The sequence below is a fragment of the Camellia sinensis genome, chromosome 2 (assembly GCF_055761805.1).
Source record: "Camellia sinensis isolate YWXY chromosome 2, ASM5576180v1, whole genome shotgun sequence".
NCBI lineage: Eukaryota > Viridiplantae > Streptophyta > Magnoliopsida > Ericales > Theaceae > Camellia > Camellia sinensis.
Window position 1 is genome coordinate 120,080,996 of NC_138962.1, and position 17,221 is coordinate 120,098,216.

General features: G+C 38.0%; 1 protein-coding gene across 1 annotated transcript; it reads left to right on the forward strand.

Annotated features, from left to right (window-relative positions):
* Window positions 1–9,857: 9,857 nt before the first annotated feature.
* Window positions 9,858–15,900, forward strand: LOC114302877 (proline-rich family protein). Its single transcript, XM_028247951.2, has 3 exons — window positions 9,858–10,386; window positions 14,524–14,658; window positions 15,422–15,900. The coding sequence occupies exons 1-3, from the start codon at window positions 10,156–10,158 to the stop codon at window positions 15,731–15,733; spliced, it is 678 nt and encodes a 225-aa protein (XP_028103752.2). The 5' UTR covers window positions 9,858–10,155; the 3' UTR covers window positions 15,734–15,900.
* The last annotated feature ends 1,321 nt before the right edge of the window (window positions 15,901–17,221 follow it).

Below are 17,221 nucleotides of genomic sequence, written 5' to 3' on the forward strand. Positions count from 1 at the left end.
GGGAACTACCACGCCCTTGTTAGAAAGGTTCCATGGAGAAAAGGATGTGTTCTTCTCTAGCTTCTCCTTGGTAGAGGCCCGACTGGTACAGTCTATCATGGGGGAGGATGACGGGAATTACGTGAGTGCCCAATCCATCTATATGATGAATAAGCAAGGACACATTCCCAGATTGGGACTAGGTAGGAGCGAGAGGCAAGGAAATACTGTTGCCAGAGAAATGAGCCATAACCCTCATGTTTTTGGGCTAGGATACAAACCAACCGCAGAAGACTGGAAGAGAAAGGAGAATGAATTAAAGGAGAGGCTTAAAGTAAAAAGGGCCGGGAGGAAACATGAACTGGTCCACAAGCCAATACGGGAAACCCTGAATGGACGCTTTGTCCACCAAGGGAAAGATTTCCCTTTCTGTAGATTTCTGGAGCCATGTGTCGACCGAGAAACAAAGACAAGATACCCGGGACTTGAGATCTTCTTTGATCACCAGTTGTTATACGATGAAGAGGAGGAAGAGCAGATTGACTCCAGCATCAGTAGAAGGCAAAGTAGGAATGCACACGTGGATGCCGATGAGGAGGAACTGTTAGGGCTGGCACTGGTTGACCTGCTAGCAAACTCTAATGCCGGGGCTAAGTCTGTTAACTTGGGGGATAGTGTTACTATCTCTGTGATCGGGGATAAGCCAACGAAAGATTACTCCAGTCTCATCATGGACGCAGCCGAGCGCCTGGTCTAGCAATTTGAGCATGGTACCATTGGTAGTTTTAAACCGGATAATGAGTCTGAATTTGATTTCACTGAGTCTGTTGGTTCGGGATCAAATTCGAGTCCTTCTGAGGAGTCTGAGTCTGGTACTTCTAGGGGTGGTAGCCCGGATGCCAAGGTCCCGTCTAGGTCATCTTCCAGTTTTTCTTTTGAGTCGATTGTAACAAAGGATCCTGACTTTATTAATGGGAATGCAGTAGATTTCACTTACTTCTCTGTGCCTTTAGTTTATTGCACTGATCTTGATTTTCAAAATTTTGACTTAAACGAAGAGGAAGAAATTCCTCGGGTTTTGAAAATTTTGGTTGACCAAGATGAGGAGAGGCTTGTTAAGCCCTGCACAGATGAAATCGTTGCAATTAATGTGGGTATTGAGGAGCATCCCCACTTAGTCCAGAACGGGTCCACATTGTCTTCGGAGGAATGTGACCGTTTAATCGCTTTATTAAAAGATTTCAAAGATGTTTTCGCATGGTACTATGAAGATATGCCTGGAATCGATCCTGAGATTGTACAGCACCAGATCCCTCTTGATCCTGAGGCCTGACCAGTTAAACAGAAACTCCATAGAGTCCGTCTAAACTAGGCATTGAAGATAAAAAAAGAGGTCACTAAACAGATTGATGTGGGCTTCTTGATGGTGTTTGAGTATCCAACTTGGTTGGCCAATATTGTTCCGGTTCCCTAAAAGGACGGCCAAATTAGTGTTTGCATCGATTTTCAGGATCTGAATAGAGCTAATCCAAAAGACAACTTTCCATTGCCTCACATCGATGAACTAGTAGATTTCACTGCAGGCGATGCGTTGCTATCGTTCATGGATGGTTTTCCGGGTATAACCAGATTTTGATGGCGCCTAAGGATAGAGAGAAGACTGCCTTCACTACACCGTGGGGTACCTACTACTACAGAGTCATGCCTTTTGGGTTGAAAAACGCTGGGGTTACATATCAAAGGGCTTCAACCATGATCTTGCACGACATGATCCATAAAGAAGTTGAGGTGTACATGGACGACATGATTGTCAAGTCTAAGGAGCAAGAAGGCCACTACACCACACTAGAAAAATTCTTTAAATGGATCAGAGAGTATAGACTGACTGCAGGAAAAATGCTGGGATTTCTGATTACGCAGAGGGAAATTGAAGTAGATCCATCCAAGATCAAGGCCATCCTAGAAATGCCACCACAAGGATTGAAAAGGAGATGCGTGGCTTTCTGGGCAAAATGAAATTCATAAGACGGTTTATCTCAAAATTAACTTTGACTTGTGAACGACTATTTGGTCTCTTGAAGAAAGGGAAGAAGTTTCAACGGGAAGATCGATGCCAGTTCGCCTTTGAACAGGTGAAGCAATATTTGCAAAATCCACTTGTATTGTTGCCGCCAGAGCCGGGGAAGCCACTGATCTAGTATTTCTCAGTAACAGATTCGACCATGGGGTGTATGCCAGCTCAAGAATCTGAAGCTAAGGTGGAGAAGGCCATCTATTATCTGAGGAAGAAGATATTGGATTACGAGACCCGCTATACTCCCCTAAAGAAAGCTTGCTTAACTTTGGTATGGGCTACCAGGAAGCTGAGGCGCTACTTGTTAGTTCACTCCATAATTCTGGTTTCGAGATTAGATCCCATCAAATATCTCATTGAGAAACCGACACTTACAGGTAGGCTAGCTCGTTGGTTGTTTTCCTCTTCGAGTTTGGTCTCAAATATGTCACGCGCAAATTAGTCAAAGGGAAAGCGATAGTGGAATTTCTAACATACCACACAGTGGAAGGAGATGAGGCAGCAAAGTATCTATTCCCAGATGAAGACATTCTACAGATAGAAGAGGAAACATAAACAATGTACTTTGACGGAGCCACTAATCAATATGGTTATGGAATAGACGTGTTGCTCATAGCACCCAACGATTCCCACATACCCTTAGCTTTCAAACTCTGGTTTAGAGTGTCTAACAATGAAACGAAATACGAGGCGTGTATCACTGGATTGGAAGTTGTCCTAGAACTAAGGGCAATAAGATTGGAGGTCATAGAAGACTCAAACTTTGGCTCTTTCTCAAGCTAACGGAGACTAGAAAGTCAAGGAAGAGAAGATGAAGGTTTACCATCAGGCCTTGGACATTCTAATTCCGAGGTTTGAAAAACTGACATTTACACATCTGCTAAGAGAGAATAATTGGCTCGCTGATGTATTCGCAACTCTATCTTCCAGGGTAGACATCCTGCTTGAAGTCAAGATGTGTCCAATTATCATTGAACATAAGCACGCACCTGCTTATGCAACAATTCATATGGAGTTGTAAAGTCCCGGGCCTTAAATACACACGATTCGCCACACAAACAGCGGTATTTAAGGCTTTAGCCCAAAACTTTGGAGGAACTTTCTTGCTAAGGAGCATGATCCTAGCCATCTCTTGAACAACCCTGTTTTTCCTCTCAACAACTCAATTTTGCTGTGGAGTAATAGGTGTAGAAAACTCATGCTTAATACCATGCATATCACAGTAATCCAAAAACATACTATTTTCAAACTCACGACCATGATCAGTTCGGATTCTTATGATACGCCTAATAGAAACACCCTGTTTATTTTGGATTTTAAGAACTCAGGTTTGGAAAGCATCAAACGTATCATATTTTTCTCTTAAAAAATTAACCTATGAAAAATGAGTGTAATCATCCACAGTTTAAAAAATGTATCTTTTACCGCCAATACTTTCAGTGCGAATGGGTCCTATAAGATCCATATGAACCAGTTCAAGAGAACATTTCGTTGTGAAGTTGTTCACCTTTCTATGAGGGGCACGAGTTTGCTTCCCAAGTTGACATGGTCCACACACATGGTTCACATTCTTACCCATTTTGGGTACTCCTCTCACAAGCTCTTTGTTGGCTATCTTGGTTAGGTCCTTGAAATTCATGTGACCTAATCTTTGATGCCACAAGTCAAGATTACTTATGACGGCCGAGTAACAAGTAAGATCATTAGTGGTAACAATCTCATAGCAATTATCAGATGTGCGAACCCCATGCATGACAGTATTTCCCTTCTTATCCAAAATTTCACATTTATTTTTTGAAAATAATACTTCATAGTGGGAATTGCACATTTGACTAATGCTCAAAGGATTTGTTTTAAGGCCATCAACAAAAAGGGCATTTTTGAGCTTAGGAAGACCAACTACACTTATAGAGCCCTTACCAATGACTCTACCCTCTACGTTTTGGTATATGGAATTGGGGGTAGAAAAAAAATAGATAAAACCTATGGTAGAAGAGCTTGGAGGCTCAGCTATGACGTACATGAGAGAGAAATGAGACAAAAGATCTAAAAAAGTGATATTTTCAATGCACATACATCTTATATAGACTCACTAGCGCAGTCGCGATCTAACCCTCACGAGCACGATAATGCCGATACACCAGGTCACGGGTGTGATCAAGGACACCATAGACACGACCATAATGTTCGCAACCCCTCACCGCAGGCAATGCAACTTCCCCCAAGCCAAAAACCTAAAGCCACATGTGATCGCAGCCCATCGCGAGTGCAACCCTTAATCTTGTGGGTGCTAACATATTGGTCGAGGGTACGACCAACCAAAACAGAAATTCTGGGCTATTGTTTCGAAAACAACCCAAGATATTCCAAGGTCCAAAATCACCAAGGTAAGGTCAAAGTCAACCGAGACAACCACACGTCCTAATCAAATATAAAATGGGTTGGGTTTTTTTTTACTCGAGCCACTACATTCTTAAAAACTTAAGGGATTTTGTGTTATTCAAAAAAAGTTTGAGACAACTTACGGAAAATTTGTGTTTAGCTTATGGATTTTTGTGAGATCACTTAAGTTAGTACATGAAAACTTATGAGTTTTCGTATTGTTCAAACTTTGATGAGATAACTTATTCAAATGTGTGTTAACTTACGCAATTTTTTGAGATCACTTACGTGAGTTCTTCAAAACTTATAGGATTTTGTGTTATTCAAATTTTTTTTGAGACAACTTACGGAAAATTTGTGTTTAACTTACGGATTTTTGTGAAAGCACTTACGTGAGTTTGTGAAAACTTACTCGTTTTTATATTGTTTAGAATTTGATGAGTTAGCTTACTCAAATTTATGTTAACTTACATGTGTTTTTGAGATCACTTACGTGAGTTCTTGAAAACTTACGAGATTTTGTGTTCTTCAAAATTTTTTTGAGACAACTTATAGGAAATTTGTGTCTAACCGATCTTTGTGATAGCACTAATGTGAGTTCATGAAAATTTACGCATTTTTGTGTTGTTCAAACTTTGATGAGATAATTTACTTGAATTTCTGTTAACTTACGTGTTTTTTTGAGATCACTTACGTGAGTTCTTGAAAATTTATAGGATTTTGTGTTCAAATTTTTTTTGAGACAACTTATGAGAAATTTGTGTTTAACGTACAGATTTTTGTGATAGCACTTACTTGAATTTGTGAAAACTTACGCGTTTTTGTATTATTCAAACTTTGGTGAGATAACTTACGCGATTTTTTGAGATCACTTACTTGAGTTCTTGAAAACTTTCCGGATTTTGTGTTCTTCAAAATATTTTTGCCACAACTTATGGGAAATTTGTGTTTCACTTATGGATTTTTGTAAGAGCACTTATGTGAGTTCGCAAAAATGTGCGCATTTTTGTATTGTTCAAACTTTGATAAGATAACTTACTCAAATTTGTGTTAACTTATGCGGGATATTGAGATCACTTACATGAGTTCTAGAAAACTTACAGGAATTTGTGTTCTTCAAAAAATTTGTTGAGACAACTTACGGGAAATTTGCGTTTATCTTATTGATTTTTGTGAGAGCATTTACCAGAGTCCGTGAAATTTATGCGTTTTGTATTGTTCAAAATTTGATGAGATAACTTACTCGAATTTGTGTTAACTTAGGCGGTTCTTTGATATCACTTAGTTCTTGAAAACTTGCAGGATTTGTGTTCTTCAAACTTTGATGAGATAACTTACTCAAATTTGTGTTAACTTTATAGGTTTTTTGACATTACTTATGTGAGTTCTTGAAAAATTTACAAGATTTTGTGTTCGTAAATTTTTTGAGACAACTTACGTGAAATTTGTGTTTGACTTACAGATTTTTGTAAGAGCACTTACGTGAGTTTGTGAAAACGTAGTCGTTTTTGTATTGTTTAAACTTTGTTGAGGTAACTTACTCGAATTTGAGTTAATTTATGCGGTTGAGATCACTTATGTGAGTTCTTGAAAATTACGGGGATTTTGTATTCTTCAATTTTTTTTTGAGACAATTTATGGAAAATTTGTGATTAACTTACGCATTTTTGTGAGAGAACATACAGTGAGTTCGTGAAAACTTACGCGTTTTGTGTTGTTCAGATTTTGATGAGATAACTTACTCGAATTTGTGTTAACTTAAGTGTTTTGTAAAATTGAATTGCTTAGGTGCCGTTTGGTAACACTTACGTTTTCAGTTTTCAGTTTAAATTTACAAAAATTTAAAAAACTCAAATAAAAACTTGTTTCGTAAAATTTTTGATTTATAAATCAGTGGTCTTAGTTTATAAATTTGGCCAAAAAATGAAAACACAAAAAATGTGTTTCCGTTTTAAGTTTTCAGTTTTTTTTTTTTTTTTACCACCAAACACTAGCCACCACCCGCCACCATTTTCCATCACCGTCTTCCGCCACCACCAATCACCACCCACACTCCACCACCACCTGCCACCGCCACTCACCACTCACCTGCCACCACCACCCACCAGCCACCCACTAGCCACCACCCACCACCCACTTGTCATCCACCCGCCACTACCATCCACCGCCCACCACCACCACCACCCGCCACCTACTTGCCACCACCTGCTACCACTAGCCACCCACCACCACCACTACCACCACCACCATCACCCACCACCCACCTGCCACCACCACCCACCACCACCACCACTACCCACTCGCTACTATCTACCACCCGCCACCGTCACCTACCCACCACCACCACCCATCCGCTACCCACCACCCACCACCACCACCCACTCGCTACCACCTACCACCCGCCACCGTCACCTACCCACCTACCGCCACCACTACCACCACCACCCGTCACCTAACTGCCACCACCCGCTATCCGCCACCCACCTGCCACCACCACCCGCCACCGTCGCCACTACCACCACCACCCACTCGCTACCACCCGCCACCGTCACCCACCCAGCCGCCACCACCTACCACCACCCGACATCCGCCACCCACTTGCGATTACCACCCACCACTTGCTGCCACCACCACCTGCTACCACCACCACCACCACCACCACCACCACCCACTCGCTACCACCCACCACTCGCCACCGTCACCCACCTACCTACCACCACCACCCGCCACCTACCCGCCACCACCATCCACCAATCACCACCACCATCACCCACCATCCACCTACTATCCACTTGTCACCACCACCCACCACCACCACCCACCACCACCACCACCATCCACCTACTATCCACTTGTCACCACCACCCACCACCACCACCCACCACCACCACCACCATCACCCACTCGCTACCACCTACCACCCGCCACCGTCACCCACCCACCCACCACCACCACTACCACCACTCGCCATCCGCCATCCGCCACCCACCTTCCACCACCACCCATCACCCACCACCACCACCACGCACTTGCTACCACCAGCCACCGTCACTCACCCACCCACCATTACCACCCACCACGTACCTGCCACCACCCACCCGCCATCCGCCACCCACCTGCCACCACCACTCACCACCCGCCACCACCACCACCATCCACTCGCTACCATCCACCACCCGCCACCGTCACCCACCTACCCACCACCACCACCCGCCACTACCCATCACTACCCGCCATCTGCCATCCGCCACCCACTTGCCACCCCCACCCACCACCACCTGCCACCACCACCCACTCGCTACCACCCGCCATCGTCACCCGCCCACCCACCACTACCAGCTACCCACCACCCACCGTCACCACTTTTCACCGCCGTCTTCCGCCGCCACTTGTCATCACTTGCCATTTCTCACTCTTTTTTATATTTTTAAATTTTTTAAAATATTTTGTCAATTACCAAACGCGTTTGTAGTTTATGTTTTTCTAAAAATAAACAAAAAATAAACAAAAACCAGTTTATAAAATTTTTGTAAATATAAACTGAAACGTAAACGTTACCATAGCAATTAAAAGAATGTATAACTATAGTACATATGGTTTGCATACCATATGCAAGACGTATTTAAGAATTCCTCTAATTGTAATTATCAATTTTTACTTTAACACAACGAATTTCAATAAGTTTGGGTAAATTACACTTTATACCCCTACATTTTACGCCAAATCTCACTCTGGCCCTTACACATGAAATCATGATAGTCAACCCCTACATTTCTAGTAAAATCCCACTTTGGTCTCTGCACATGAAATTATGACTGTACTTTTGGTAAAATATCACTTTGGTGCCTATACAAGTGTCAATGTCCCATTTCTATTACTCAATTGTTTAAATCTTTAATAGAATGTAATCATGTGATAAGAATGTCACTACGATATTAGGGTGAGAAAGGAAAATCATCTATATTTTCCACCAATACACACTTTATCCCAAATTTTACATCAAAATATGACTGTATTAGGCTAAAAAAAAACATAAATCATAAACAATTAAAAAGATGAATTAGAATTTTGTATAAATTGGAATCATGAAACTCTATTTTTCACTGTAACACAGTCTTTTATCTATTCATCTTTCTTTATCCTTGATTTCTTTGTCGCATTTTTTTTTTTTTAGTTCAAAAACTCTATCTTCTTACCGTTTCATCCCAATCTATATATTGTATTATATAACTCTTATGTGCTTATCATGTAGGACAAAGAGTATTGGTGGGAAACATGAATGATTTTCCTCTCTTACCCTCATTTCGTAGTCACATGACTGGATTTTGTTAAAGATTTGAAAATGAAGTAACAAAAAAGAGATATTGACACTTATATAAGGACCAAAATAGGATTTAAGTAGAAGTGCAGGAGATTGACCGTCACGATTTTATGTATAGGGGCCAACGTAAGATTTGACCAAAAGTGCAGAGGGTTAATTATTATGATTTCATGTATTGAGACCAAAGTAAAATTTTATGCAAAGTGCAAGAGTGCAAAGTGTAATTACCCAATAAATTTTGAATTAAGATATCGAACATGGACTTAAATTATTGTATTTGAAATGAGAGTAAAAATAATAAGGAATAAAAAATGTAGGGGGAATTACACAAATAGCCCCTATAATTTAGGGCTCATGTCACTTTGATCCCTGATTTTTCAGTTGTGACACATTTGACCATGAATTTTGAATCTTGTTCTAAATATGAATAATTAAAGATATCATTACTCAATTTTAAGGGCAAAGTTATCAATTTGATAAAATAGAAAATATTTTGACAAAAATAAATGTCAAAAATATATTTTTGAATTTTTAAAAATAATTTCTACTTACCAAAGATAAAATTATATAAAATTGATAAATCTTTTAGACATTTTTTTTTACCAAAGTAATTTTTATTATGTTTTTGGATGATGATCATGTAATGAGTGGTTGTTAGGCTTTTAATGTGTAATCGATATTTTAATATATAAAATATTTTTAGTTTTGAATTTTTTGATTTAATGGATTGGTTTAATAATGATATAAAAGCCATCGTCATATCTGACCTTTGAAAAAATAGAAACTAATTTAATGAAAATAAAAACAACCACCCATTACATGATTATCATCCAAACACATAATAAAAATTAATAAATAAATAAATGTCTAAAAAAATTATCAATTTTACATAATTTTATTTTTAGTAGATAGAAATAATTTTTAAAAATTTAAAAATATTTTTTTGACATTTATTTTTGTCAAATTAATTTATATTTTATTAAATTAATCATTTTATATTTAAAATTAAGTAATGATATTTTAATTATCCTTATTTATAATAAGATTTAAAATTTAAAATCAAATATATTATAATTAAAAAATCAAAATTCAAAGTCACACCAAATCTAAACTATAATCACCTTCCAAAAATCTAAAACAAGAAGGGGGCCATGAATAGGCGGAAGGCAAGGGATGACCCAAAATGAACCACGAAAACACCCAATCCTAAAATCCCAATAAAATCTTTTTCCTTCTCTCTCAAAACAAAACCAAACCAAACCAGAAGAAAGAGAGACAAACAGAAATACAAGAAACCAAAAATAGTGTTGTATTTCACTCCTCATTTCAAACTATTGTCCTCCTCCTCCTCCATATAACCGAAATTGCTTGGTTCCAAGAAACCAAAGAAGAAGAAGAAATGGTAGGAAGTGGTTCACAAGCTGTAATGTTGTCAGCAAACAGTGGTGCTTCACTAGTCACGTCCTCTCGTCCAAGCCGATTATTGTTTTTGTTCTTCAACAACAACAACAACAACAACAACAACAACATATATCCATTTCGATTCAAGAAGTCATCAATTCTCCGACCACTTCGAGCTTCCTCTGACGAACCTGATTGCAATGTTGAAGAATGCGCCCCCGACAAGGAGGTCTTTTACTTCTTTCTTTCTTTTTTCTTTTTTTAATTTTTAATTTTTAATAATAAGTAAAATAAACTAGTTTTAGTTATTTCAAATTAGCTTGAGGAATTTATCAGTAATTCATGAATTATATTTGCGGTATAGATGGGAACTGTTGGATATATGGGATAAATTGTGGTTTTCTTAGCTTGATTAAAAGAGAGAATGACAAATATTTTCATAATTTTTATGAAAAAAATTAGAAGACAAGTGATGATATTAGATGTTCTATACTTCTTAACTGACCCATATAAAATCTTCCACACTTATGAAGTGCAGACACACGAACTCTTTTATTTCCTCTGGAAGCACCTGTGTTTGCTCGATATGGCAAGGGTAAAAGTGTGGATATGTGTCCGACATTTGTACCCAATTTAAACACTTATGTTGTCTAATTTTGTATGATGTTTGAAGAAGATGAAACTCACATTGCTACTAAAAAACATTTCTAACCTCTCAAATAGACGAGGGATAGAAATTTCATATTTTTCCTTAATTCTATTGAATTTTCAAGTACTATTATGCATAATTTACAATATTTTATCTAAGAATATTATACAACATGAAACATATAAGTGTCTATGACACATTCCCATACTCATGTCCAACTTTTGAATACATATTTCAATATCCTAAGATTTATGTTTACGAAGGTCTGATGCTTGCGCCTGCACCTGGACCCGCACCCTATTCTCTTACCCAAGTCCATGTAAACATTGCCCATGAAGCACAAACACTCCATGTCACCATATTTCTACTCGACACGTGTCAGACATGAACATGCCTTAAACAAAATGGAAGGTCTGATGCTTGCGCCTGCACCTGGACCCGCACCCTATTCTCTTACCCAAGTCCATGTAAACATTGCCCATGAAGCACAAACACTCCATGTCACCATATTTCTACTCGACACGTGTCAGACATGAACATGCCTTAAACAAAATGGAACGTGTCAGACATACCATATGGAGTGTCAAATTTTTTTATTCCTTATTTTGCATGATGGGGACCTTAAAGCACATACACACGACACAACGCAGATATGCCGACACATCAATTTTTTTAAAAATAAGACACGACACGTGTGGAACAAATATAAAATATATAGTTTTGTATGTTTTTTTACAGGGTTATTTACACAAAGACACCCTAAACTATTGAGGACGCTTTTATAGTGTAGGGGGTCGAAATGATACTTCTCAATAATTTAGGGGGTCTTTGTGTAAATAACCCCTTTTTTATGTGCCATATTTTTCAATATATCATTCAAAGTGACATATGAAGCATGGACACTTCAAAATAGTAGGCGTAGCGGTGTCGGACACGCGGACACGTATGGGACATGTCATTTGGTGTGTTCCTTTAATTTATTATTTTTTACAGGGGATACGGCAGGGACACGCGTGTCCATACTTGGGCACATCAGGGGATACGACAGGGTTTTTTTTTTTTTTTGTACATCTTTTGGGATCAAAGTGTAAAATTAAGAAAGTAAAAAAAGACACAACATCCTTCATTTGTTTAAATGTAGTGGTTTTTTATATATATATATATATTGCATTAATATTAGTTTTTATTAATTTTGATTGTTTGGTAACATAATACTAATCTACATAGCAAATATATATAAAAATTAAATAAATAAATTTCCGTGTCACCCACCGTGTCCATATCTCTATTTTTTTGAAATCACTGTGTCTCATATCTGTGTCCTTGTACATGCTTCATAGTTCAAAGCTAATAAAAAAGGTGCAAAATAACACTAAATCTTTACAAATTTACATTGTGTTTTTTTCATTTTATTTTTCTATCATTGTATACTAGGTAATTGGTTCAAACTTATAATTTGTTTTCTTTCCTTATTATTATTATTATTGGTACATTTGAGGGGAGAGGGAGTCGAACTTGTAACTTATAATTAATTCCATGTATCAAGTGATGGACTTGTGTGTTCTTTAGGTGTCTAAAGCATGTCCAAGTCTTTTTTTTAAAAAAAAAAGGAGAGAGAGAGATTTGCCCCATTCCATTTCACGGTAGCTCATTTATGCCACATCAATTTCAAGATACCTCATTACTACCCTTTTGTTTTTTAAGTATAGACACAGATATGGATACAGATACAGATACGGAGATGGACATAGGATACAGTGATTTCAAAAAAATGAAACACGAACATGGCGGGGGACACAACAAATTTTTTTCAATTTATTTATATATATATTTGCTATGTAGATTAATATCATGTTATCAAACAATCAAAATTAATAAAAACTAACATTAAATCAATATATATATATATATATATAAATCACTACATTTAAGCAAATTAATAGATTATCCATATTTGGACACTTGTAAAAATGACGTGTCCCCAACATGTCCCTGTGTCCCTGCTATGTCCCTTGCAAAAAATAATAAAATTAAAGGGACACACCATTTGGCATGTCCCATACGTGTCCCCGTGTCCAACACCGCTACAGCGCCTATTTTGAAATGTCCGTGCTTCATAGTTTGTCTCTCTTTTTTACCCCATTCCAAACAAACTTCTTCCCATCCACTTTACAAATTTAAATGCTTATTAAATAGCAATTGGAGAATGGATAGCATAAATGAGTCCTATGATGAACACTTGAAACCAAACTCCACTATTGCATGATTCATTAATAAAATGCAATTGAACACCTTGATATTTTAATGGTTACCAAAATTAAGAAGAAATAAAAACAAAAAAACAAAAAAACAATAGGGGCAATCTAAACTATTCTATATTTTTCCTCGCTTGGTACTTGCAACTTATGTGATGTGGCCTCCTCAAAAACATATATACTAGTATCACACTGTTGAATTGAGAGAATACTTTAATCACTCGAAAACACATTTTCATTTGATTGTATAGAAGGAAGTGGCAAGTTCAGAGTCATATTAGGCAGCTTATACTTAATGTCCATTTGCATCTCTAATAATATATCATTGGATTGCTTGTTCTTGGAAGAGTTTGAATTATGCAATTCCAATTTTATATTAGGTATTTTTTGCACCATGAATCAAGATACCATCAAATCTACATAGTAAGAGTACTTCATTTGAGAGGCAAAGAGCATGTATATACTAGTACATATATCATTGGATTGTTTGTTCTTGAAAAATTTAGTTGCTCCTCTCATCTTTCTAGTGTTTCTATTATTAGCAGCCGTTTGCATTGGTTCATTGAAATCTTTTGTGCTAACTTTTGGTAAATGTTAACACTATATTTTTTTCTTCTTTAAACAAAATAATAGGAATTTATGTATTTTTGATGGATGATCTATTCATTATCGAACATAAATGCTTTTGATATTTGTAAGATAATGGTTTATGATTGATGAAATAGTGTTTTGTATGTTTAATGACGTTTAAATTGTAGATTGAATGGTTTCTTCGTGTTGAATTAGTGATAGTTTTCATTATTTTTGGTTATTTGTGGATAAAATTAACAAATTAAAATATATTCAAAAACATATGTAATTTTTTGTCGTATACCTGCTGTATTGCTATCGTAGTTTTTGAAAATCGTATTGTTCGTACCCATGTCCATGTCAATTGCTTCTTAACTCCACACCAAGCGGCAAGATGAATTTGTTATTAATCATCTGGTCTTAATTTCTATCTCATCTGCTATAATATTTTTCGATTTTGTATATTTAGGTTCCTTAAAAGCCTAAGAAATGCTGGTATGTGGGACGGCTATTTTTGTGTCACCAGGGTTGAAATTGAGTGTAGTGTCACTGAGGTGATATGCTGGTGATGTCCATCTAAGAAAACATTGTAAAATGGAACTTTAAAATGCTTTCCAGGTTGACTGGTGGTAAGAAATTACTATTTTGATGAATTTCACTGTCAGTGTTGGATATCATCTATTTCTTGAAATGTACAGTAGTGGACCTTTCTTTTGTTTAGCTAATCTTTTCATTGACCAAGATAATAAATAGCTTTTTATTCATGAATCTCTGCTTTTCCAGTTACCAATTTCCTGGACATAATGTTTATGCAGTTTGGTTTCTGAATTATTATTTTGCATAAATCCACTACAGAAAATGCATGAATTCTAATGTATTATTGGTAAAGCAGGTTGGCAAGGTGAGTGTGGAATGGTTAGCCGAGGAAAAGACCAAAGTGCTCGGTACATTCCCACCTCGTAATCGAGGTTGGACAGGCTATGTTGAGAAGGACACTGCAGGGCAGACTAACATATATTCGGTTGAGGTTAGTAGTTTCAATTTTTCCAATTTCCTTCCAATGCTTCCCCATTCTACTTAATTTTTTCTTCAAATAATTATAATTGGGAAAGTTGAAATCAATATTAAGTGCAATATTACAGGAAGAATTACATAATTATTTGTCTCTCAAAAGAAGTGTATCTAGAAATTGGTCGAAAATTTTGAGGCGTTTCTTGAAAAAATCTCGACATGAAATCACAAATATTAATATCCTAGTTTCCCATTTTTTTTTGTTGATAAAACTTGGGAGTATGGGAAGAATGTCATATAGTTTTAAAATGATGTTCAGTTTACTTTCCTCAGAAATTAGGAACATTTAAATATAAATTGGCCATAATAATCGTCTACCACATATTTATGTGGAGTTCTTGAGAATATATTGTTACACAGTCTTGGATAAAACTCAACCTCAAAAGTTAGTTGATGGGGTAAGAGTGGCCTCAACCTTATATACTGCACATTACTGTCACGCCTAGGCCATGTGGGACTTCATTTCACTTATATGACGTAAATATATAAATACCTCACAAACACACAGCAAGAGACTAGCAAAGAGCAAGTCTTTTAAGAGTTTCAAACTTCAATCTCATCTATTAAAGATTATTATTTCTGTTGACAATATCCGAATGGGGCCCATTCTTTGGTTTGTTTTGAACTGCTCCAAACGATTTCAAGTCTCTGGAATGAACCCTAATATATATATATATATATATATATATTATGCATGTAATATCTGTTAATATTTGCAGCCAGCAGTTTATGTGGCAGAAAGTGCAATCAGCTCAGGAACTGCAGGTTCATCTGCTGATGGATCAGAGAAAGCAAAAGCAATAGTTACTGGGCTTGCCCTGGTCTCCGTTGCTGCTGCTGCGTCAATACTCCTTCAAGTTGGGAAGATTAGCCCACCTCAGATCCAGACCGCCGAATACTCTGGGCCTTCCCTTACTTACTATATCAATAAGTTTAAACCACAAGAAATTATCCAAGCTCAAGCTCAAACTGAAACTGAAATATCAGAGAGCAATGCCCTACAAGTTTCCAAGGTTGAGCTTGAATCTTGATTTCAGCTTGATGCTTCTACTTCAAAGGTCTAATGTCTCTTAGCCAATTTAAGTTTACTGATTTTCTTTTAATAGTTATTAAACCTCATCAGACAATTTTTATTTCTACTGTTGATTGTATACTATGTTGAGGATTAATATATATAGTTCACTGAACCTTTTGAGTTTGTGCATTGGCCATACACTAATTATTACTTTTACATGATAATGTTAAAATTGATGTATTATTGATTGTTGTATGTTATCTATTACAAATGGTGAGGGGCTCCTTATATAGGAGATGTAGTGGAGTAGGTGGTAGTAGGTGGTAGTGGTAGGTGTGTAGTAGGTGGTAGTAGGTGGTGGTAGGTGTAGTAGGTGGGGTAGGTGATGGTAGGTTTTAACAGCCCCCCGCAAACTCAAGGGGGATAGGAACTAACCAACTTGAGTTTGGAGAGAGTAACAAAACAAGAAAATAATTTGAAAAATAAAAAATGGATAGGAGACACTGTATGGTCGTGTCAGACCGTTGTAGAAGACTGTATGGTTATGGCAGACCGATGTAGAAGACACTGGCTCGTGTTGGACCGATGTAGAAGACAGTTTATGGGGTCATGTCGGACCGTTGTAGCAGACAATGTTGTGACAGTTGTTGTGACAGTTTACGGAGTCTTGCTGGACCCTTGTAGAAACTAACCGGAATCAATGTCGGGACAGTTTACAGAGTCTTGTCGGACCCATGAAGGAGCTAACCGGAATCAATGTCGGGACAGTTTACTGAGTCTTGTTGGACCCTTGAAGGAGCTAACCGGAATCAAATGTCGGGACAGTTTAGGGGTCATGTTGGACCGTTGTAAAAGTCGCACCCTCAAAAGGTGTGCCCAATCTTTCAAAAGGCGTGCCCAATCTATAAAAAGGCGTGCCATCAAAAGACGTGCCATCAAAAGGCGTGCCCAAGTTGTCGGCGAGCACCGAGAGGCGCATGATGCGCGTGTCTGCCTCTTCATCATGGTCTTTATAAACCGAAGCGGAGGCTGAGGCTTGGAAGCATAACAAACTAGTTGAAACCTCTTCGTTCTTTGAGAGCTTGTCGCTAAGAGCTGCAAATCTTGAAACACTCTGTAACCAACCCTTCTCTGAAACACTCAGCAACCCATAACATGGCCTCGTCTTCCCGTTCAGCTACCCAGAATATGGCCTCTTCGTCCCGTGGTCTGCTCACTCTCTTTCTCGACCTCAACGAGTCAACAAGAGAGATAACTGGGGCGGTGGCCAGTGAACCTCAACCAAGCGCCTCTGGTTTTGCTCCGTTGAACTTTCCGATGCGGTCGGTGGAGCAAAAAATGGCGGTGCAAACGGATATTGAGGCCAATCAGTATACTTTGAAGTCATGTGTGGAGACCATGACGGCGGTCACAAACCTGTCGTACCGGCTGCAGAGTAGGACAAATGAGGTGCAACAGTTAAACGCCCAACTGGCTCTGCTCCAACGCATATATAAGGATGCGC

Excerpts from the sequence above, each read along its gene's own strand:
- LOC114302877 (XM_028247951.2), top strand. The coding sequence starts at position 10,156 with ATGGTAGGAAGTGGTTCACAAGCTGTAATGTTGTCAGCAAACAGTGGT. Across the intron at positions 10,387-14,523 it reads AATGCGCCCCCGACAAGGAG|GTTGGCAAGGTGAGTGTGGA; the intron begins GTCTTTTACTTC and ends TTGGTAAAGCAG. Across the intron at positions 14,659-15,421 it reads CTAACATATATTCGGTTGAG|CCAGCAGTTTATGTGGCAGA; the intron begins GTTAGTAGTTTC and ends TAATATTTGCAG.